A 23,351-nucleotide genomic window follows, 5' to 3' on the forward strand; every position below is an offset into this window, starting at 1 on the left:
TGTAATGTAATGTAAAATGTTAGCCTATTTATGCTGATTGAGGCCCTCAATACTTCCTGTAGAAGCAATGTTACTATACAATGGACAAAACCATGCTTAGGGCTTGGTGACAATTATCAGCTAGTGACAAACGCACAAAAGTTGTATTAAGAATACTAATAATAGTTGCTAATTTGCCGTTCAAATCAGTGTTCTTATAAATATGGTGCCCCCCAAATGTACTTAAAGCGATTGGTCTATAAGCAGGGACAGTTTGGCTGGCGTTGACCCAATAATATTATATGTTAACCATTGCAAGTCACACAAAAGGAGCTTTAAGCAGAACATTTATACTCCAAGAAAGCAAGCAATTTACAGGCAAAGGTAACCTTTGGCTCTCCAGCTGTTGTGAGACTACAAGTCCCAGCATGCCATGCCACAGGTTTAGCACTCCGCAATAGCAATACTGTGGCAGGGCATGTGGGACTTGTAGTTTCACAACAGCTGGAGCGCCGCAGGTTGCCTTCACCTGGGCTAGGAGATACTGTAGGTTAGAGTGGAGACTCCGGTCCTAATGATGCTGTGTGGTATAACCCTCATACAGCCAAGATTTCGATGGTCATTAGTGATATAGGAATCCCAACTGCCGGGACTCTGACAGTGGGGGTGAGTGTTACGAAGCCCCTTGTGGGCCCCTGTCAGATGGGAACCCGACTGTCGGACATTTAGCAGTCGGGATTCCGATCTGGCACCCCATTGAGATTAAGGCTTTCTGAGAGGGAAGGGTGGAGTGAGTATTAAATACGCAGGTCTGAAGCTGAACTGCACAAGTGGTGGTCACGTGTGGTCTATTCATTAGTCAGCAACATTGTGCATTCTCTTTCCAGTTAGCTTGAGCAAGTGGTGAGAAAATCGCTCTCTTGGAAGGTGCTGGATTTAATGGAATAAATAATTCTACAGAAGCTTAACCGCTTTAAATTATTTATGACTAATTTTTTTTATAAAAAAAAAGACGCTTATTTATAGAAGAGTCTGTATATATAGTATGTACAGGAATTTATGCTACAGATCTCATTAGTGAGGTTCTTGTGGTCTGCTGGAATATGCGGGACTGTAAAGAGGTAAAAAAAAAAAAAAAAGCATAATAAGCAGGACGATCCAAAGAGGGGAACACTTGGCTTATTACAGAAAATGTCATTTTCTATAAAATGTACAGTATTTTCAATGTATTATTTATTAAATGAAGATTCCACAATAAATACTCCACCTTGAAATATTTTCATGTATAGAAAAAGAGGCACCACCCAAAGAACAGGTAATTAAGAAAATGCATCTGTCAGTATAATTTGCATTAGTACACCTATGCACTAACAGGAATCCTTATTACTGTATTGTGATCATAGCTTGATGGGAAAAACCATAACAATATGTAGTGCCTAAGGCTGGGTACATACTAGGCGATTGGTCCTCTGATCCCATGGATCAGACAGATTTTTGTGTATATCAGGTAGTGTGTACTCACTACTGCACGCTCCCGCCTGCTGACATGCCAGCCATCCCATTGGCTGTGCTGCACTGCCAATGGGATGGCCTCAGTGGCCGACATCATGACTCTGAATGCAGCCATGAACGATATAGTATATGGCCAACTGAACCTGCCCTTACACACAAACCCTGAACCACTCCATCACAGTGACATAAAATAACGGACTTAGAAAGTCATAAGTCTATTATACAATTAAATGACACTACTTACCGGTGAAGAAAAGATGGCGTTTTGTGGTTTCTTTTCTCTTCTCTAGACATGGATTGAGAAGACGCAGCAGCTGTAAGACGCGTTCCTCTCTGCGAGACTCTGTCAGACAAGCATCATTCATGACCAGGTAGGGATAAATCTTTCCGTTGTGCCCTCGGATGTAGAGTCTTCTGGCTGCAGTGTTGTGCTTTTGTACAATCTCCACTCTGGGCATGAATCTAGATAAAAGACCGACCAGGAGTGAGAGGAAATCAATCTCCTAAATTTGCTAAATCTTCATAAAGATGCCCATCATCAATTGACTAGAAAAAGCAGCATCGGTAAAGCACCCCATTGGTCCCTAGTGATATCGTTATGGAATTGATCAAATAACCTGACGAAACGGCCGCTTCCACTGTGTGACGTAGGTTTTGATGTATATTTAATAGATGGTGGCCAATTGACTTGTCTAAGGAAAATCATTTAGTATTGGTACCATTATCAAAACAGGAAATGATTGATTTCAATTATTATTTCATGAACTGAAATCTCTATTGCGTAATCATAATACAGGTGTGGAACCAATAGACGCGTCCCCTATGAAATGTTTAAATGGCTGTGCCTTTCTGGAAATTCCAGTGCCAGCTTTTGAAAGGGATCAGATCTAGAACTTTAAAAAAGGGGGTTTGGGGTTTTTGCAATTCAGGACGACACAGGAGCTACTGACCAAAGCAAAAACGGACTATAACAAACAGAGAGAATGTGATTAATGAGATGTAAGTGGTTAATGAATACAGATCAATTACCCAACGCCATGGATCAGTAAGGGTTAAAGTGCTAATGTGCCATGAGCCAGCTGAAAGGTTGGCAGGCAGGTATGGTATAGTAGTTTCCAAGTCCAATCAGTAAAAGAAGACTTTTACTGTGTGTGGAGGGGAAGGCGCTAGAAAGACAGCCACCCTGCCAAGCTGTAAATGTATTCTTACTAGTAATCAGCATTGCAAAGTGAATCCGTCTTTAGATGAAATGATGATATTGCAGCTGAAGCACTATGTCTGAGTGTAATATAAACCATCCTATGACCAAATCCCGGACAGTCACATAACTGTACTTGCAACACATTTTATTAGCTGGCCACACATGCTGCTAATTCACAGCCGACAATGGGGCAGATGTATTAAGCCTTAACAAGAGATGCAAGGCTGATAAGGTAGTGTACATATAACAGTTTCTCCAGATGGCCAGCAATGTGCACTAAAGGAAGGGACATTAAGACGTTGCGGTTTGGGGGATGTCACTTCCGATATTGCATATGGTACCATATTTCAATAGGGCTTATAAACGCTAAGGAAACACATCAGAAAGCATGCAATGCATGTGTAACAGTCTAATCTCTAACACCCGTTCTTGTGGTTTATAAACAAGCAGAGAAAGCCTAACCAAAACGTGACTTTTCCTTTTGTACATATTTAAAATCACAATTTTCGAAAGTGTCCCTTTAAAAATATTATTCTGACCCAGCCTGCCGGTATCTGTCAAGGACTTGGGAAGCCATTAGCCGGCTGCATTCCATTTTTCTTTGTATCCCAGCATTTTACTATCAAGAAAGGACAATGCCCTAGAACTGTCATAGCAACGAGAGAAATGAGAACACATTTCCAGAACAATGAAGAAGGCAACGCTAAAAGAAGTACCCAAAATGGCAACGTTAATAAACAATTCATCATGTTCTGACAGCGGCAAGGTCATTAAATTACAAACAAAAACTTCAAAAGACATGGTCACCCCCCATCATCTGCAGTGTACTGTTCACTGTAAATACATATTGTTTTGATTTTGTTGTGCTTTGTTCCGAATACACCGTCTTTTCTTTTTACCTGGCGATCTTGATGTAATAATGTGTTGGTTTTGGCATCAGGAACTCCCCGGGAATCTCGACTTCTGCTGTCTGAGCGGAGAAATTGCTGAGGAAGCGACATTTCTCTTCTATCAGGAAGAACTTGGGCAGCTGCTTGGTTTTGGCCTCTAGGATTTTAATCCATTTCTTCAGCTTTGAGATGAGATTGTGCAGCTTCATGGAACCTGGTACGCTGAAGTCAAAGTCTAAATAATGGAGACAAAATGAATAAAGTTACAGAGATGTGGGCTGGGGAACGGAGCTATCCGCACTTCATCTATTTCTGCCGTTGACTAGCTGCAGCCGCCGGGCAGAAAGCGGCTTTATATTTCTAGTATACACCTTAATGTACATTGAAGAGTTCCTTAAAATGTTATACGGATATAGCCAACTGCTGATTGCTGGCTATACAAAGCACTAGACCAAAGGTTAGACCACTCCATACACAGATGAAACCAATCAAACTTGCAGACTGCAACATATCAACACTTCACAAATGTGATGATGAGTTAGAATAATGTATCGGTAGACTGTCATTAGGTCTACAGCAACTAAGTCGACAAGCATTAGGTGGACACCACTAAGTCGACATGCCTGAAGGTCAACATGGGGTTAGGTCGACAGGGTCATTAGGTCAACACAAGGAAGGTCAACAGTCAAAAGGTCGACATGGGGTTTTACACCTTTGTTTTAGCCGACATGTGTCAACAGGCGGTATTTCATGCCCTATTATCTAGTAGTGCGTGCTAGGAGAATAAAATAGTGTGCCGAGTGCAGCGAGGCACCGTGCCCGAAGCATGGTGAGCGTATCAAGCCAGGCGAGGGGACACGGTGCACTTTTTTAGTGTCCATGTCTGTATTAGGGACAACAAAGTGAAAAACTCCATGTCGACCTAATGACCCTGTTGACCTAATGACCCCGTCGACCTTTACGCATGTTAGTTGCTGTCTATCCAATAGCTCATGTATCATACAGTATAAATAATAGGTCGTTTGCTCTAATCTACAGGAACAGACCACAGATCTACTATTAACGTACACAATAGTCATACAATCGCATTGAACAGGCATCCTCATTCTCACCAGCCCTTTAACCCCTTACCGACGCAGCATGTTTTTGCCTTCCTGACAGAGCCCTTTTTTTCAAATCTGACATGTATCACTTAATTGGGGATAACTTTTTTTTGCTTTTACTTATCCCAGTGATTTTGAGATTGTTTTCTCGTGACACAATGTACTTTAAATTAGTGGTAAATTTTGGTCGATACAGTTTTTTTTTTTTTTGTGAAAAATACCAAAATGTCGTAAAAAAATTGAACATTTTGCTATTTGCAAAATGTAAAATTTTCTGCTTGTGAGACAAATAATCATACCACTCAAAATAGTTAATAACTAACATAGACCATATCTAAACTTTATTATTACATCATTATTTCAACTTTCTTTTATTTTTTTTGGACACTAGGGGGCAGCAGAGTCTAAATTTTACACATCACACAGTAAACGCTGCTTTTGGCTGTTCACGTTTGAACAGCCAATCGCAGCGATCGCCCATGGCGGGGGGCATCGCTGCCCCCCCTGGGCAATGAGGGAAGATGTCTGCTGTCAGGGACAGCAGACATCGTCCCTCTGTCACCGCGTCTCTAGACGCGGTGACACTTTGAAGTCATGACGTACATTTACGTCATGTGTCGGGAAGTACATCCCGACCATGACGTAAATGTACGTCAAATGTCGGGAAGGGGTTAAAGGCTTTTGAGCTTTCTTTTTGTAAATATTAGATATAACAAGCAATCACTACCTATGCACAGAAACCGCAAACTCCTGTAGTGTTTACATATCAATTACTGTTATATAAGTAAGGCTTTATAAAACTCGGTTTACTATACAGGACCTGCAATGGACAGAATGGAGTTGGAATATGTAAAAAAAAAAAAAAATCTACTATATTATTCTTAAGATGAATGGGAAGTTCCTAATGCCCGTTCTGCACAATGCACGGCAAAGCTTTCCTCATCTCCCAGGAGTAAGATTTTTTTTTATATAAATATATAGATATAAATAGATCTTCAGAGGTTAATCAAGCAAGTCTTCTGCTGAGTGCTGCTCTATTGTGATTTCTAACAGCAACACAGACCCATTAAGCTAAAGGTAGACGGGAAAAGAACCGTTGCATTAACCGCAATTGAATTTGTGATTGTGTGTAAACAATCACTGGGACTAGAAGTGAGCCTGCTGCTGGCTGTTAGCCTGCTGGCCTTTCTCCATTATGTGTAAGTATATCATTTTACATCTTCCATACATCTGTCGTACAACCTTTGTACCACTCAGCCTACATCATGAAATACTTTTTTTTTTTTTTTTTTTTTACTAAGATGTGAGTTATATTGAATATGGGAAGTTGCCCATAACACAAATCAGAATCTAATTCTTATTCTTATTTATTTATATAATAGTGAATGGGAGCTAGTGATCCGCGCAGAACAGAGACGCAGAGTAGTCGAGATGCCAGATATTTTGTGATACGTAAAGAGATATATGCTGGTGCAGTATGGTTAATAGCTTTATATGCGAGTAGTTTTATATTGAATACAGTAATATACAGGCAACCAATGGAGGGACTGGCAGAGCGGATCAGCAGAGGATGAGCCTTTTGCTAGGAAGATCAGATTAGCAGCAGTATTTAGACTATCTAATAATCCACACCCACAAAATATACAGAGAACAAAAAGCCATTCAGAAATGAGCGTATGAAAAAGTAAAATAATTAAATACAGGACACAGGTATCTGTAAGTACTCAGGATGCTTTTAGAGAGGAACACAAATATTTACTTGTGAACAATGGATTTATTTACATAATGCCCCCCATACACGGTCCGTTCTGTACTTTTAAAGTACACATCGGATCGCATCCCTAGTGCATGCAGTGTGCATGCACTGCGATCCGTTCCGATGTGTACCTAATACAAAAAGTATGTGCAGCACATACTTTTTGTACCGTACTATGTGATGCGCGGGAGCGCGCATCGCATAGTACAGAACGGAGCCCTACACAACGGACCGTGTATAGGCTCCTTAACATCTTGAACACTAAAAAAAAAAAAAAAAATTATTTAAGTAAAACATTTCTAGATGCTTGGTCTTTATGATTCAGGTTCTAAGCATTACTGGGGTGCCCGGTACATAATTCATGTTGTCTAGCTAGGTTACAAATGAATGTGTGAAAATAAACCAAAATAATAGGAAAGGTGTATATATTACCTGTGGTGAACTGGCTTTTAAGCTTCTGAAAGACGGGATCTTGGGCTGTAGCCTGAGCTCTCCGGGCCAGTGACTCGGAGGCCGCGCTGGAGAACATGGTAGAAACATTGGAGACGTTTTCCAGTCCCACGCCAAAGGTGCTGACCAGCTTCTTCACAAAATTCAGCGTGTGAGGGGTGATTTTAGCATCCGAAACCGCTCCACTCTTCTCAAAAGCAACGGAGTAACATTTGGCCAGGCCTTGTTGCAACTGTCGGAGGACCTAGAACGATGACATCAGACCATCACGATAGGGGTAAAATTATCTATACATTAATAGCAGAAGGACCACTTCTATAAGTGACATATCGGCCAGGGCTCGTTATATACCAGTTACCCACTGAGCAGGGATTTTTCGAAATTCAACTCCTAAGGGGTTGAAAAATTTCCATCCAGCAAACCTTTGTCCGTCCTATTTACAGTATAAGCATTAACATATATGAGCGTAAGTAATACTACTTTGTTGTATATTTGCATATAAAGATAATTGGTTTATCCAACTCAAATTATATCGCAAAATGGCAGCAATATATGATATTATGATGTCACACTTAAACACCAACTGAAAATCCTAGATCTCAGATGAAAACTGGAATTAAGATTGGGAAAATATTTTTTGATACTATTTTTTGGGAGAGGTTTATAAAAGTGTTCAGAAGGTTATGGTCAGAGGGTCGACATACATTAGGTTGACCATTGAAGGTCGACAGGGCTTTGAAATAGGTGAACAGGGTCAAAAGATCTGACGACATGAGCATTAGGTCGACAGTCAACATGTTGACATGGTTTTTCCACTTTTTTTGTCCCAAAGGTCGACACGTGCCCCGTCTAAGTGTACCGTTGCGCTCGCCACACTATTATAAATTCTCCCACCATGGTAGGATATTAAATACCACTCGTCGGAAAAAAATCAGTTGAAAAAGAAAAAAAAAAAACACGAAAAACTCATGTCGACCTAATGCTTGTGTTGACCTTAGCCATGTCAACCTATTTCAGTTGTCGACCTAAGCCCTGTCAAACCTCATAGGGATGGCCTTTTATGACCATCTCCCTTTCAGAAAATGTCCCTGTCACATATTTGCCATTCACCAGTGGTTGCTATGGTTCCAGCTGCAGTTTTCACAATCCCACTTTTGTGTTCAGTTAATAAGCTTTGCTATACTATAAAGGGGAGTACTCTAAAGGAGACAAATACACCATTTCCTCCAAGCAACAATACGGTTCTAGATAAATAATGGGTAGAACATTATTGGTTGCCATGAGCAACATCCCCACAGGATCTCATTGAAAGACTTGACAAACTAAGTTCTGTAGGCTGTGTCACAGGGAAATCACCCAGAGTACTTGCCTCTTCGTGCCAGTTCTCTCTGAACCACACCATCTGGTCTACGATGCCTTCCAATGATGACAGCAAAGTGGGATGTAGCTCTCTCTGCATGTGCATGATACGGCTGCACCGCCACATGGGTGCTGTGGCTCGGATGGGCCCAGGATCAGAGGCAGAATGTGACTGAGTGCCTACTGAACTGGGCTGGTGCTGTCCAGAGTCTATATGAAAAGAAGAAGAGGATTAAACCATATAGATTACTTTTTTTATCATAATAAACAATGACATTAATTCAACACACTATGAAATATTGTTATCAATATTATATAGTGTGACACTGGATAACACCCATTGACTAAAACCAAGACAAACCTAGGATGTAGATTATTCAATATAATACAACATTAAAACTAGGGGCAAATGACTTGGCTTTGTAGTTTAGCAGGCCTCTTCTGATCTACATGGAGAGATAGGAAGACCTGCATTCCTATTGGGTAAGGATGCGCCAGACATATAAGGCAACAGATAATGGTTCTATGATGTAAGCTACAGTAGCATCCATGTAAGTTAGGGCCTTATTTTGGTTCACTCTTTCTGACAAAATCCTTCTGAGATGGACAAAACCATGTGCACTGCAGGGGGCAGATGTAAAATGTGCAGAGAGAATTAGATTTGGGTGAGTTATTTTGTTTCTGTGCAGGGTAAATACTGGCTGCTTTATTTTTACACTGCAATATAGATATCACTTTGAAGTAAAACCCCACCCAAATCTAATTCTCTCTGCACAAGTTACATCTGCCCCACCTGCAGTGCACATGGTTTTGTCCATCTAAGAAGGATTTTGTCAGAAAGAGTGAACCAAAATAAGGCCCTTAGAGACCATCCATAAGCCCCGGTGACTGGCAGGAAAGTCTTCTGGTCTTATTTTTCCTTGCATTTCTTATACAGTGTCGGCATACCAGAAAACTAGCATGAAATTACTTCCCTTCCCCATGTAAAAGATGTTTAAAATAAGGATATTTGTTTCCTAGAAGGAGGAGACTCACCACTCTTGTACCGTTCCCTCTGCTCGATCTTCAGCGTTAGATAGAGAGTCCGGATGGGGAAGTATACAGCCTGGGGGTATACTCTGCCAACCTGAGCAAGCAAAACAGCATAGACGTTATTGCTGTGTGACGGCTCAGAGCAGACACTCATGTATTGTATGTATTGTATGTAAACCTACTGAAATCATTGTAACAGTTCTTGGCAGCAGAAAGTTTAGGTGAAATGTAACCTACACCATTAACACGAAACAGTCACTTATTTACAAAGAAAGTAAAACACATGGTTCTCCTAGTTCCAAGGATTCCACATACACCCCATACTGTCCACCTATCACTGCTCAGGCCGAGATGAAACAAGCCGGGCAGTTCTTCACCCATCAGCTGACACAGGACAGGTATAAGGAGAAGATCAGAGGCTGGCGCAGACCTGTGCTACCTAGCAGGTCCAGCAACCAAAGCCTGGCAGGAAAGCACTATTTGTACTACACTGCAAACAATTGGGCACATGCACCAAAAGCCTGGAGATAAAGTCAATATAGTAACCCCCGGGTCCCACCAACGCCCCTCCTGAGTACTCTGCGAGGCCCACAGGAGGGCGCCCCTCCTCCATACTCTGAGGGGCCCACCGGCGCCCCTCCTCCAGCGCAGTTTGTTTTTGCATTAGACTAACCAGTACTGCGAGAACACAACCTTACTCCTTATGAACCAGCTCCTTAAGACTAAAGTACTCCTATCACACACACAAGCATTATTACAATAAAAGGGCTGCATGTGCCTCTTGTACTGACCCAGACATATAACATGGCCAGCGAAAGTGTTACACACGTTCAGAAGTTTTACACGATACATAAATGACAAAAATGAAGGCAGAATATCAGCCATGTGCTTACATATTGCCCGTTACATCTGCACCATGCAGTGGTTACAGACGTGCCAGCTCAGCACTTCTATTTAACACCTTGAGATAAGGTCAATTAGAGAGCATCCTTTCGATCATCTTTCCGTAGAAAATCAGGAGACAGCAGAATATGATCTGCACTGCAAGATAGCAGCTACATTGGCATAATGACACCAACACGTCTATAAATGAGGCCACAATTCCCACCGTACCCGGTGGCGCACTTTGCCAGTGCCAATCAGAAAGTAACTTAACTTTGCATAATTAAATAGTTAAAAACACTGAAAAAATATATACTTCGTGTAAAAAGAAATCATTTCATTGACGTTCCAGGTCTTCTTATGGAAGAATCAGGAAACCACAATGCGGGGCTTCTGCCTTTGCAGAGAGATGCACATTACAGTCCATTACATTTGCTGCGCAGTGCACTTAACAAGCTTCCTATAAGCGGCCTGGTAATATTAAGGACTTGGTCTATTCTCCTCCAGCACAAACCAGCTGGGCTGCTGGCAACAGAGGAGTTAATACGCTTTGTTCGCATGCTGATGAAGTTGAACCATCTTATGATGGAGCGTTTTGTCAAAAGTACTATTCTCCTAACAAGGCTTCATAAAATATGCACAAATGGAGTCACTGGTGAGCCAGGACGCGGAAATGTAATTTATAACAAGGACAGTGTTTCCATGGCAACTGGCCACATAATGAAAAGGGCAGGATTCTTAGTCAACGCAACTCTATATTCACTGAGGGGAAGGGAAACATTGCCATTAAAATACTAGGTTGCAGTTATTGTGGACGGATAATGAAAAAATTGCCCATGGAACATGTTTGTTCTACAAAAGTAAAAAAAAAAAAAAAAAAGAATGAAAGAAAAATGGCCGCTTAAACACGAAGTAAAGATCTAATAGGCCACAGGTTCTCAAAGTCGGTCCTCAGGACCGCACACGGTGCATGTCTTCTCACAGAATCAAGTGACATAATTTGCTCCACCTGTGGATCTTTTAAAATGTGTCAGGCAGTAATAAGTGCACCTGTTGGGTGACCTGAAAAATGTGAACTGTGTGGGGGTCCTGAGTTTAGCGTTTGAGAACCACTGTAATAGGCCAAAGGCATACTGACATGGTAATCTGGTGTACATGTGAGACCTAGGGTATGAAACCAGTGCTGTCATTTAAGTCATTGATGAACACAGTACAATAAATTGATAGCTGTTGTAAAATGAAAACAAAACCGTATTGGGTCCAGCAAACACTTAGCTAGCCAATAATTAACATTTGCTGGTCTTCTGATTATGTAAATATACAGGATGGTCAGGAAGAAGTTAAGTAGGCAGAAAACTACACTTTGCACCAGATCAACATGCGGCTTGCCGTCAATGTGGTCTAGAACCAGCTATCACAGTATGAAGTTTGCAGCCATTGGCCAAGCCTTTACGGACAGGATGTTTGGTGTACGCAAACAGATCTCCCCATAAGCCGAACTGTATTATAAATATCTTAAGTGAATCGGAAAAACTTAAAAATATTTGAAAATGTTAATAAAGTATTAGTCTTAACTTGTAACTAATTTGACACGATGAACCAAATATTACACCAATATACCCTTAAATTTAGAGAAAATGTAACAATACTCAAGTATTGCGTTATATAATAATCAGATGTACATATATCTAAACGTTATTATACAACTGGTTTAATGGAATTTCAGAAATGATTTCCCAGTCTTCAGTATTCTGCACAATGCACAGAGCAATTACTGTAAAACATGAGGCAATTGCTGCTCATTTCCATTCGCCTTTATGAAATAATTAGCAAGCACTTATGTTCAATAATAAGATATAAGACACAATTTAACTAAATCTATTTAAAGGCAGGCTGTATAGAAAAAAAAAAACACTTTAGATAGGCAAGCCAACGTGTCAGAAGTGCACAGCGAAACGCAAAAGCCATGGACACAAACATACACTACCAAATGAAAAAAGGTTACATATTTTATACTAATAAGTGTGTTTTATTGCTTCACATATGTTCTAGCAAAATCTCTTGGCACCTGTATCTGCAATATTTCATTTACATTACAAAAGTTAGAGCAGTTACAAGTGAGTTATATGGATGTACATGTAAAGTTGTCTTCTACCATCACATGTTCCGTTATGGATGTCACTTTTAATTATAATACCAGTTTATGCTAATTAAATGGATGGCGCCTCAATATGTACAGTGCTATAGACTGAGTAGCAATGCTCTTCAGGAGCAAAGGTTATTGCTGCAAATATAGTGTCTGTGTCATCCAAACAATGGCAGCAGCCATTTTGTTAGCTGTGTGAGAGTAGCCCATCATTTCAAAATCATAGTCATTTGACTCTGAAAACTCTCATATGTTGCATACACTGAGAGATATGTCTGTCAGAGTGATTATTCGGATATCTCGAAACCCAGCATATTATGTGGCTGCATGCCTCCCCTGAGGAGGAAACAATTTCCCGTTACTACTTTGTGAAGGAATAGGGGAAATGTCAAGTGGCAGTGTATGCACTGATTACATCTCATGTACATGCTAGATTATATAATGCTGGACAGACACACCGACACTGATCAGACGTAGGAATACACGGTGTGATCATCTGATAAACAGTGGATCTTGATAATAATTACATCATGTATACCTGGGAATAAACGACTGGTCCCTAGTGAATTCATTGGCTGCTCTGTTACGAATATTAAATAAATTAACAAAATGGCTGCTACCATCATATGCAGAGTACGGGCATTTTTTGTGAGAAATGGCAGGATGTGACATTGCAAACTGATTCCCCATGTACATGGTGACAATGATAATTCTTGTCTTACCAATTTCCCAGTATAATTGGCTAATTCTAGAAATTTGCTAAAATACACTTTTTAATAGATGAATGAAACATAACATACAGAACTTTTTGAATTTATCAAAAGTACAGAGATTATCATTTTATTTAAATGGCATTATTTTTGAGGAATTTAGACCAATAACAGAACAACTCACTATTAAATAAAGTAAGTTTGAATATGTTAATAGATAAGCAGCAGAACTCACCTGGCTGATAAGATTAAGGAGGAGCTTGCCTTCTGAGCCCACTAAACAGGTGAGAAGTTGTGGGATCCATGCCAACCACTGGATAGGTGGAACCCCAATGCAATACTTATCTACAGCATCCGCCAGAGTGTTTTTATCATCATCAAAGCTCAGGAGCCAGAGCACCTACAATTGCACAAAAAAAATATATAAAAAAAAAAGATTTAAATGAAATATTGAAACAGAAAGGTGGAACATGGAATGTGGTTTACAAGTAGTAGTTTGGCCAGATTCTACATACTGAAAAACGCAGTACCATTTTTATAAATGGAGTAAAGGGTCATCGGAGTAGGTTCAACTATCACAATGATGGGAAGGAATGCAAGTCTTGTGAAAATAATTTCATAGACCAGTTACGCGTTTCACAGGTATTCTGCACATTTCTTCAGATCTCAAAATGGTGGGAAAGAATGCCTAGTCTTGCATTGAACATTTACGCATTTCACTGGTTCGATGCACACTTTATTTCACCTCATTATACAGAAGCCGTCAACATTTCTGACCACAGTTTGTCTTATTTTAACTTCAAAAGTGTCAATTACGGAGAATAATACAGGACTGAAACGCGTAACCTGTATACGCCCCATACCCAGGTGATGTTAAGCAGATCTCATTTACAACCATGAAGCCACAGTATATCATATATCGGACATATGAGACTAAATATTCACAATTCCATGGACAAACAAATATACATAAAACATATTTGTATTGTTAAAAGGATATTTTCCACCTGCAACAGTATAGGCAGCCAATTTATAAAAAAAAACTACAAATTTACAAAGAACTTGTGTGAAGTTTCATGTTCAGGAATACGGAATCTGCCATCAAGACAGGGTTGTCTACCTGACCCTCTTTTTCAGTGAGAAAATGTTCTGTTCCTGGCCTTCCCTGGTAATGTAGGATTGCCATCACCTGTGGTGTAACACCTTTCTCATCACTTACCTCATTTACCCAGAATCTTCACAGGTGAGGGCAATTACACATTACCAGGGAAGTTCAGGAACAGAGCGTTTTTTTCCCTGAAGGAGAGGGTCCGGTAGGCAATCCTGTGTTAAGATGGCTGCCTTTAATGGGCCACCAGAATGTGTGGATAACAGTTCAACCAAAACTTACTTTTGCCAAATATTTCCTCGACTTGCTCTCATTTTGGTGGCGACAAGCATGGAGGTAACAAGTAATGGCCGACACACCCAGGTGTAGCTGGCGCTCTTTAACAAAAATATTCTCTAAGTAGTCGCCCCACATGGCCCAGGCCTTGACAAGAACATCGTGCATCTGAACTGCAGCAGAAAAGGCCTTGTTTGCATCTTCAGATCTTGTGAGGAAAATAACGAAAAAAAAAGTTATATTTTTCTGTCATGGTCATAAGCAAACTCGAAAATAATTAGAAAAATAAATAAATAAAAGAAAACAACAGCACTCGTTATTAAAGATAAAACTAAATAAATAAAATAATTAGAAACCCACACAATCTAGTTGGAAGCAAACAGGCTCATTTAAAGATCATTACAGTGCTGCATTACTAATTGGCTCCCAGCTATAACATAGGGCCAAAAACACTCAGAAGGTTTTAATGTTCGTCATGGTTTGTCTGCATTTACATCTGATTAATTGGACCATTACCAACTCGTTTATGAACCTGACTAATTATTTCCCCAAATATGTATTTGCATATTTGTTGTTTAAATGAAGAATTATTACAAACAAAGTTGTGATATAAAGAAATAATTTCCTCTAACACAGGGGTCCTCAAACTATTTTGCTCTGGGACCCCATCAGACAATAAAAATAATTACAGGACCCCAGCAAGTTACTGCAGAAGGTCATCACATCAGATGTGTAGTCAGCAGACAGCACATACATGGCAGCATTGTGGAGGCACAAAATGATGGGAGGAGTCTAACATAACAGACAACTCAACAGATCGTTCAGACTCCTTGAATCACTGACTGAGTTTAGAAAAGTCATCAGCCTGATGGTCAGCAACATGGAGTCGCGACCCCATGCTGGGAAGGTTGGGAGTGGGACCCACAGTTTGAGAACCGCTGCTCTAATATGATGAAAATAATATTAGTATTAGGATTTAATGCTGCAACAAGGCTCCTTTATAAAAAAAAAAATGGTGACAAGCTAAGTATACATTGATATTGTAGGGTTATGCAGTTTTGTCATAAATTACCATTAATTAATAAATTATCTATAATGCTACTTGATTATGGAGAGAAAGTACCAACCAATAAGATTCTGTTATTTTTCAAACACAGCCTGCAAAATGGCATTGGAAGCGGATTGGATGGTACTTTAGATATCTCCAGGTTATCTCTCTCCAAGGTTTGATACATCCCTCTGTATACAGAAGATTTCAAAGGAGTATTTAATGTTGGGAGCAGATCTGGTACTAGGAATAGGGAAAGCAGCATCATAGATATAGAAAAAGGCCAGATTGCTCAAACATTACTTCCAATCAATATCCAGTTGTCTACATGAGGAAACATTTTACATCACAGATGTTAACGCCCCATACATATTAGATGAGTAAAATAATGTGCATCGTTAACGACCCCCTCCCTCATCTATACATGTACAGACAAGGGAGGTCCTCATTATCTAGGGCCATGATACAGCATGGATATTATTGAACTAAATAGAAAAAAGTATATATAGCCAGTTCTATTATTACAGCATTTAAGGTACAGCTTATTGAAGCTGCAGATTCCCCACCCTATAGTCAGGTTTAAAAGATGGAATTTACTTATATTGCCAGTTCTGTGATGCACCCGGATGCCAATGACACAGATAATTCTTATTCACTTCAACAGAGAACGTGTGATCTAACGTGTGTTAATAATAGAACTGAAACGTTTCAATGACGCAAGAAACAACTTGTACACAGGCATGAAATATTAATGAGTAATAATGAGCAAAAAAAAAAGGAATTTAAAACTACACGTGTTGAACTCTCGCTATCATTGAGGTTTATATGTACATCAGTAAAAGTTCAAAAGGGAACGGCTGTTTATAATTGAAAATAAACGTTATGAAGCAAATTGAAAACATTTAACGGTTTTATTTTAAATGACTGATTAATCCTTCTGCAATTTAAAACGAGGAGACCATTCTGCCGCGATGCAAGTAGGTAACAGAAGTAGACGTTGAGCTATCTGCATATGGGTAATAATTGATGGTTAATAAGCGATGTGCAATGGACTTGGATCCTCAGATAAATGAGGACAAAATGGTTGCCATATATCAACGCTTTCCTATCAAAGTCATTTAGGCTGCAATTGCACTAATGTATTAACTGTCCATGCTATAAAGCGATATTGATAGCATGCTCGATGGAATACTACAATTCCAATTGTTTATTGGACCGAGATAGCTTAAAAAGAGCTTCATGGGTCTGAAAAACTATTTTTTCAACTACTACTTAAGATGCATAAAGCTAATAACTTATATTGGCAGCAAGTCTATTAAAAAGCTAATTAGCCCTAATACAGCAGAACCAATTTTGTATGTTGCTTTAGAGAGAGGGGGGGGAGGGAGCTTTCTTGCTCATGGACTGAGTAGTTCAAGAGTCCTATTACTGAGGGAGCAGGCTGATAAATGACTCACTTTATCAAGACTTTCTCTTTCTAACCAGATTTGTCACGAGCCCTTCCTTTTGTCTCTGCTCACCTGGGCGATCTATCACACTGACACCTCTGATGACTTTCTTCTTACTTGTGCTATCACCTTGTTCACAAACTAGGAGGCAGAGGAAGACGTGCGCTTGCTGACCTTTGAAGGGCCTGGCACCGGGACACCATCCCTGCAAACGCTCTATAGGAAGAACGGCACTGACTGCACCCTACCATCAGTCAGACATGAATTTCTGGTCTTTGTTCGCACGTTATGGCTGCTTATAGCAGGGGCTTTGTCACTGAAGCAGCGAATACAAGGAGAAAACAATAGAGGGATGTGGTAACATACATCTGAGCATACTTTCATAAGGGTCCAGCCTTAATGAGTCCATAAACTATTGTGTGTAGGCCTCTTTTCATGCGATTCAGAAGCATCTGGCTGAGAAATCAGATGAAAAGAGGCCAAATCACAGGTGTTTGACATCAGATCAGAGGCGTGGTCCCGGGCATAGGTTGAACGTGATGCCAGTAGGATAAATCGGAATCGCAGCATTCAGGAGCACATCGCGCAAGTGCAATATCGCATCAGATTTCCCTTAAACTCCCCCGACAGTTGCATGTAAAGAATGGTACATGAAGTGCCAAGTCGGATGGAAGCACTCACGGGGAGCTGCAGTGGGAGTTCAAGGGAAATAGGATCTGACTTATGCCTCAGACATGTCGCAGTAGTATATGGGGTCCACTATACCCAATGCATTGTTTTAATCCATTGTCGCAGTAGTATATGGGGTCCTCTATACCCAAATGCATTGTTTTAATCCATTTAAATATTACATCACGCCATCACATTTAGGGCCACACTCCACCTTGCGTTATCAGTAGCAATCATGTGTTTTTGATCACTACATTTGTGCAGAATGTAAAAAGAAACAAAGCTTTATTTTACTAGAAAATTCAGGTTCGAGAACATATGCTTGTAATTGGTCAGCAATAGTTATAATATTCCAGATGCTTATTTAGAATAACACTAATTACAGAAGCTTTATCAAGTATCCATTGTATTTATTAAAGCTGGTGTAGGTGTGCAAGTAGCTGCTTTTAATTATACCAACCAAACTAATTTTTTCAAAGCAGTTTAGAAAGTGCAGACACTTGTTGCCATGGGTTACAGCAATATTTCCTTTACTAATTTAATTGGTACGACCATAACATAATGAAGGCAAACATGGGAGTATTGATCACACAGCTAACAGAGAGACAGGTACCCAATTAGCTGTACTATACACCTACAGCCAGCATTGAATACTGAATGCTGGGAGTCCTCTGTTATTTACCATTAACAGTCTACCATCAATCCACCCTTATCATGACGCTCTGCTTTCTTCCATTCTCATCAGCAGCCTTCGCAATAGTGATCACTGACAATATGATTTATACCTACTTGTTAATCTGGGCGAGAAACATTCCCTTCAATGCATAGAACTCCGCAGTCATCTCCTTGGTGAAGTATTTCAAGTTGGTGGATTCGATCACCTCCAAGCCCTGATGATAGAGAAATATAAATATTAAAGTTTTATATCTGGTACAAAAAAAACAACAACAAAAAAAAAAAGTCACAAAATAAATATCATCAGATCCCAGGGATCGTCTGATAACACCAACATGTTGCTTAAACCTGTATTTCACTTCATTTATTACAGAGCTTCCCATTGCTTGGATGAATTATGATCAGTATGGTGCATTCGAGACATGTTGTCGGTCTAGTTTCCATGACTCTCAGCCAATCGGCAGCTGAGAAATCACAAAGCCTGTGTACGCGGACATGTTTTTATGATTGAATGAAAAAAATAAAATAATAATATGCCAGTTAATGGTCCTTTTATTCAGAAAGGATCTAAAGGTGGGATCACATTAGGCACGATAACTAAATTGTTAACAATGTTATTGTTCAAATAGTTCAGTGTGTACCCACTATATCATTATCTATGTGCACTTGTGCAGGTAGAATTCGCCCCCATCATCTCAACATGCAGTGAAATCTGAATACACTGCCAATGACAGCATGTTCGGTGGGGGGTCCCTGTAACGCCACTGAACGAGATTGTTAAGTGTTTTAGTGCTAAATAGTTTTGCGGTACTGCCAATATAGTTTACCATATCGGCGGTGCTGCATATGGCACACTGTACATACAGCTTAACAATCTAACTGCAAATCAACAAGGATGGGACCATCACAATCAAAAAATAACCGCATAGTTTCACCAAAGTCCAACGAGGAAGATTCACTTAGCTATGAGGCTCTTGAATACTATGCTCGTTAACTAGGCAGGAAATCAGGTAATGGTTTTCCTCCTGTAATCACTCTCTATTCGTGCAGCCACACATTGCATAGCGCCATACAGCTAATTAATTATTCAATGCCCCCAAAATTACTTTTATTATTGCATAAAAACCACCATATTTAGGAAATGTAGCCCAAGTCACAGATGGGGCCTCATTCAGATCCGTTCGCTATGCAGCGTACATTCATTGCCTAGCCAGCCGGTACGGACCACCCGCCGACAAATGAATGAGTTTCAGCTGTTTGGGATGTCATGTCTGTATTGTGATTACACTGGATTTCTATAGACATTAACAAAAAGTCAGCGGCTGCGGCATTTCAGCCAAGCGTTACATAAACTGTACTTGCAAAGCTCCCAGGAAATTCTTCCATAGAATGGGTCCTACAGAGAAAATGCTCCGGCTAATGGGTCCTTGTACAAGGGTAAACTAGGCTTGCGAAATTAACACTTCAAGCTGTCGTAATTGGTTTTTCAGCAATGCTCCCTACTGGCTCTGCTCACTCTATCATCTGACCCAGGCCGAGCTATTGTCTAGCCCTGGAATTGATGGAATAAAATCTCGAGCTGTTTATCCACTTAAACTAATCTCATAATGGCAGGATATCAAAGACGCACTGCTGCTTTATTCTCTTTTGTCGCTTGGGGATGCTCAGACAAATGTAACTTTTACTGGAGTTCAAGAGCATTGCAACTATTACAAACATATACAGTTCTAGAACTGATCATTAAGATATTGTTTGTCTGTTCGATGGATCAAAATGATGGAGGCTCACAGTATTTATTTTTTGAAACAAGTCTAGGAAGTCATGAATGTGAAAAAAATAGCATGTAAAAGGCTAAAGCTGGAAAAATCCTATAATTATAGACAACAGAAGGAAATCAATGACTTGTATTTTTTTTTTTTTTTGTATGAATAAATCTATAACAATAGGAAATTGCAAATCCACCATCATCCAATTCCATGGACTAAGGGGGGTACTCAATGTTGGATCACGGCTTTTGGGCTTGCCCGACAGCAGTGACCCTGTCCTGTTCTCGGTCTGCTTGACCAAGAATTTGCAGGTGGGATTCAATGGGGTGTATTCAATGCCGCAGCGAGCGGCCAGCGAGGGGGTTAAACAGCGAGGATTGCAGAAAACCAGCGATCCTCGCTGTTTAACCCCCTCGCTGGCCGCTCGCTGTATTCAACGTTCTGGGGAAATTCTTGCTGTCACAGGACGGCGAGAATTCCCCAAAACAGCGAGACCCGCGGCTAATGCAGGAAACTCGTTGTATTTAGCAGCGAGTCTCACTGTTTCTGGAGCCGCATACGGCGATTTCCCCTCGCTCAATAAATGGAGAGAGGGGAAAATAGCGTATGAAGGGGCTGCGTTGAATACTGTCAAGGTGAGTGGTGACAGCGAGCAGGAAGCTCTGCGCGCTGTCACCACTCGCCCACAGCATTGAATACCTGCCACTGTCCTGCCTGCTGCGGGACGAAAAGGGGGCGTGGTCGCGAGCTGAAGCCGGGAATCGGCGAGCTGCGGGCGGGAGTTTGTCAATTCCCGGCAGAACGAGCCCAACTGCTTGTGAAGTCGGACTCGTTCTGCAGAGATCCCCTGTTCAATGCTGTCAGGAAAGACCGCACTGAATAGGGTCCCGCAGCCATCTCCCCCGTCGGGAGATTGAATACCCCCCCCCCCCTAAGAGCTTTATCAACACTATTAATGGAAGAGGCCAGCAATGGTGTTGGGCTGCTGAATCGCCTCATATACCCACCACAAGTATACAGCCAATAGGAAAAAAAGTATACTGAAGTCTATGATAGATACCTGCATACATTCATTCTTTCCCATGACTCCAGCCAGCTGGAGGTAGCATTTGACCTGCTGTCGGATCTTCTGGAAACAGTCCACGATAGGCACTGTGGGGATGGTGTGGATGCGGCTCAGAATGTCCAAAGCCACATTGACTAGTCCTTGTTTTCTGGCAATTTTGCCATATTGGATGATAGCAGAGGCAGAAGCATGGACTCCCAGCATTGCATTGTTGGAGCTTGGGTCATGTTGAGTGCTGTTGTCATAGGCGTTCACTATAGCTGTCAGAAAACAAGACGTTACTAGTAACAGCTCATTTATTAGTATAAAAATTATTTTCTTAAATCCATTGCAGACAGTTATATTATAAGTTAATTAAGAATAATTAAGAAATAATCAATCTAACAGCATGAATTTTCTCTAATGTGCCTGCCACCAAAGGTCCAGGAGAAAGTGAAAGGAAGAAACGGTGGTGGTGAAACGCGTAAATCAAACCAAACACTTCCATTAAAAAAACATCTTCACGAATAAAAATATTATTCAAATGCTCTCAAAACGGATCACTGCATTTTTGGACTAAACCGTAAAGAGTTTCTTATCCCGACTACAAATGACTACTTGGCAAAGAGAGCAGGGACCACACCTTGGTAATGGTGCTGCCGCCACATGAAGATGCTGCTCCAGTGAGATAGGTCATCTGAGACAATGGGCAGCCGGTTCCTCCAGGTTTTCACCACTGTTTTCATGTCATGGAGGCTGTTGTTCCGACCTAGGTTGGTTGGTTGTAAACCTGCATTAATCTGAGCGGCTTCCTGCAGTTCAATGATTTGCTGTGCTGCCTGAAACAAAGATACAGTCACACGGTCATAATTTCATAGGTATATGAATGGTCACTTTCCTCTACTGCTCTGAAAGACCGACAACAACAAGTCAAATGACAAGGAAAGTAAAAGCATAAAATAAAGAAACCAGCTGCACAAATCTGGAAGCCCCGCCCCCCAAAAAATCTTCAAGGTCTACCTGTTGTTTGACTCGGTGGTTCCCAAACTTGTTCCACAAAGCACCCCAGTTCAGGTTTCAGTGGAACCAAGGTAAGCTATGAGTTTGGGAAGCTATTGTTAGCATCTATTTGGTGGACTAAATAGTACTATTGAGAATACAGCATATCGATTCTTTAGGAATTCGTGAAATAGTTAAGCATTAAATTCAATCGCAAAAGCAAGGCGGTTGAGCAAAGTAATTCGTAAATCTGAAATCCAAATCAAATACAAAGCGGTCATAATTTGGATCTCAGCCATATAAATTCAAGCGGTTGTCATTCTTTGCCTGGAAATTAACGGCAACTATTTTTTTTTTTTTTATTTAAACATAAAAATGACACCACATCAAAAAGGATTTCTATATCGCCAAGACACACGGGACATTTAGGGGGTGGCATGCTCTTGAACATACTATTAACATAACCATTAAATAAATTTCTTCCTCGCTCGCAGAACGGACAAGAGAGATAACGGTTCTATTTGCTACTAATCAACTAAATAAGATAAATGCCTGAGGACTCGGCTCACATTTACAAAGTCAAATCTCCTGAAACAAAATAAATTAAGCAAAGTAATATTTTTCACAATTATCGCCGTATCAGCTCACACAATACCTTAACCTCCTTTCTTCCACCATTCATCATGTAAATTTAATTTTCTTGCAGGTATTTAATCACCCACTATCTGATATATATAAAAAAAGTAATTACTGCAGCTGCAAACTCGTAGTTGAGTTTGTACTTTTGTCATTCAGTGTCTTTAATCGTTGTGTTGAGATGTAAGAGAATGGACAAGTGTAGGGGTATATTCAAGGGGGGGGGCATAATCTATTGTACCATATATGTTAAATGTACACTCCTAACAAGAAATGTCCAAAACTGTATAAAGAGGAGACCCTCCTACCTAAATATATTGTGCCTTCACTGGAAATAACGCATTTCTATACTAAAAACTTCCAATTAATGATCACTTTTGGCAGCACTGACTGTGTACTGGTTAGCATTACTGCCTCACAGCACTGAGGTCCTGGGTTTGATTCCCACCATGGCTCTAACTGTGTAGAGTTTGTATATTCTCCCCATGCTTGTGTGGGTTTCCTCCAGTTACTCCGGTTTCCTCCCACCACCCAAAAATATACTGGTAGGTTAATTGGCTGCCAACAAAAATTAACCCTAGAATGTCTGTGTGCGTGTACATGTGGTAGGGAATATAGATTGTAAGCTCCACTGGGGCAGGGACTGATGTGAATGTTCAAA

At 40.5% G+C, this 23,351-nt stretch overlaps 1 protein-coding gene across 4 annotated transcripts in view; it reads right to left on the bottom strand.

Moving 5' to 3' along the window:
* The window catches only part of TRRAP (transformation/transcription domain associated protein), a 136,760-nt gene that overhangs the window by 12,265 nt on the left and 101,144 nt on the right, over positions 1-23,351 (bottom strand). For 3 of the 4 annotated variants that reach the window (XM_083153160.1, XM_083153162.1, XM_083153158.1), the window contains 10 exons: positions 21,699-21,894; positions 21,071-21,336; positions 18,359-18,459; positions 14,411-14,612; positions 13,256-13,420; positions 9,286-9,376; positions 8,261-8,460; positions 6,874-7,135; positions 3,592-3,817; positions 1,736-1,953 (listed from right to left, as the gene is read on the bottom strand). In XM_083153160.1, the coding sequence (XP_083009286.1) occupies positions 1,736-1,953; positions 3,592-3,817; positions 6,874-7,135; positions 8,261-8,460; positions 9,286-9,376; positions 13,256-13,420; positions 14,411-14,612; positions 18,359-18,459; positions 21,071-21,336; positions 21,699-21,894 (1,927 nt within the window). The remainder of the gene's footprint in view (positions 1-1,735; positions 1,954-3,591; positions 3,818-6,873; positions 7,136-8,260; positions 8,461-9,285; positions 9,377-13,255; positions 13,421-14,410; positions 14,613-18,358; positions 18,460-21,070; positions 21,337-21,698; positions 21,895-23,351) is intronic. The other variant, XM_083153159.1, reaches the window with a different exon arrangement.

This window comes from Crinia signifera, chromosome 7 (genome assembly GCF_055691185.1).
Source record: "Crinia signifera chromosome 7, ASM5569118v1, whole genome shotgun sequence".
Taxonomy (NCBI): domain Eukaryota; kingdom Metazoa; phylum Chordata; class Amphibia; order Anura; family Myobatrachidae; genus Crinia; species Crinia signifera.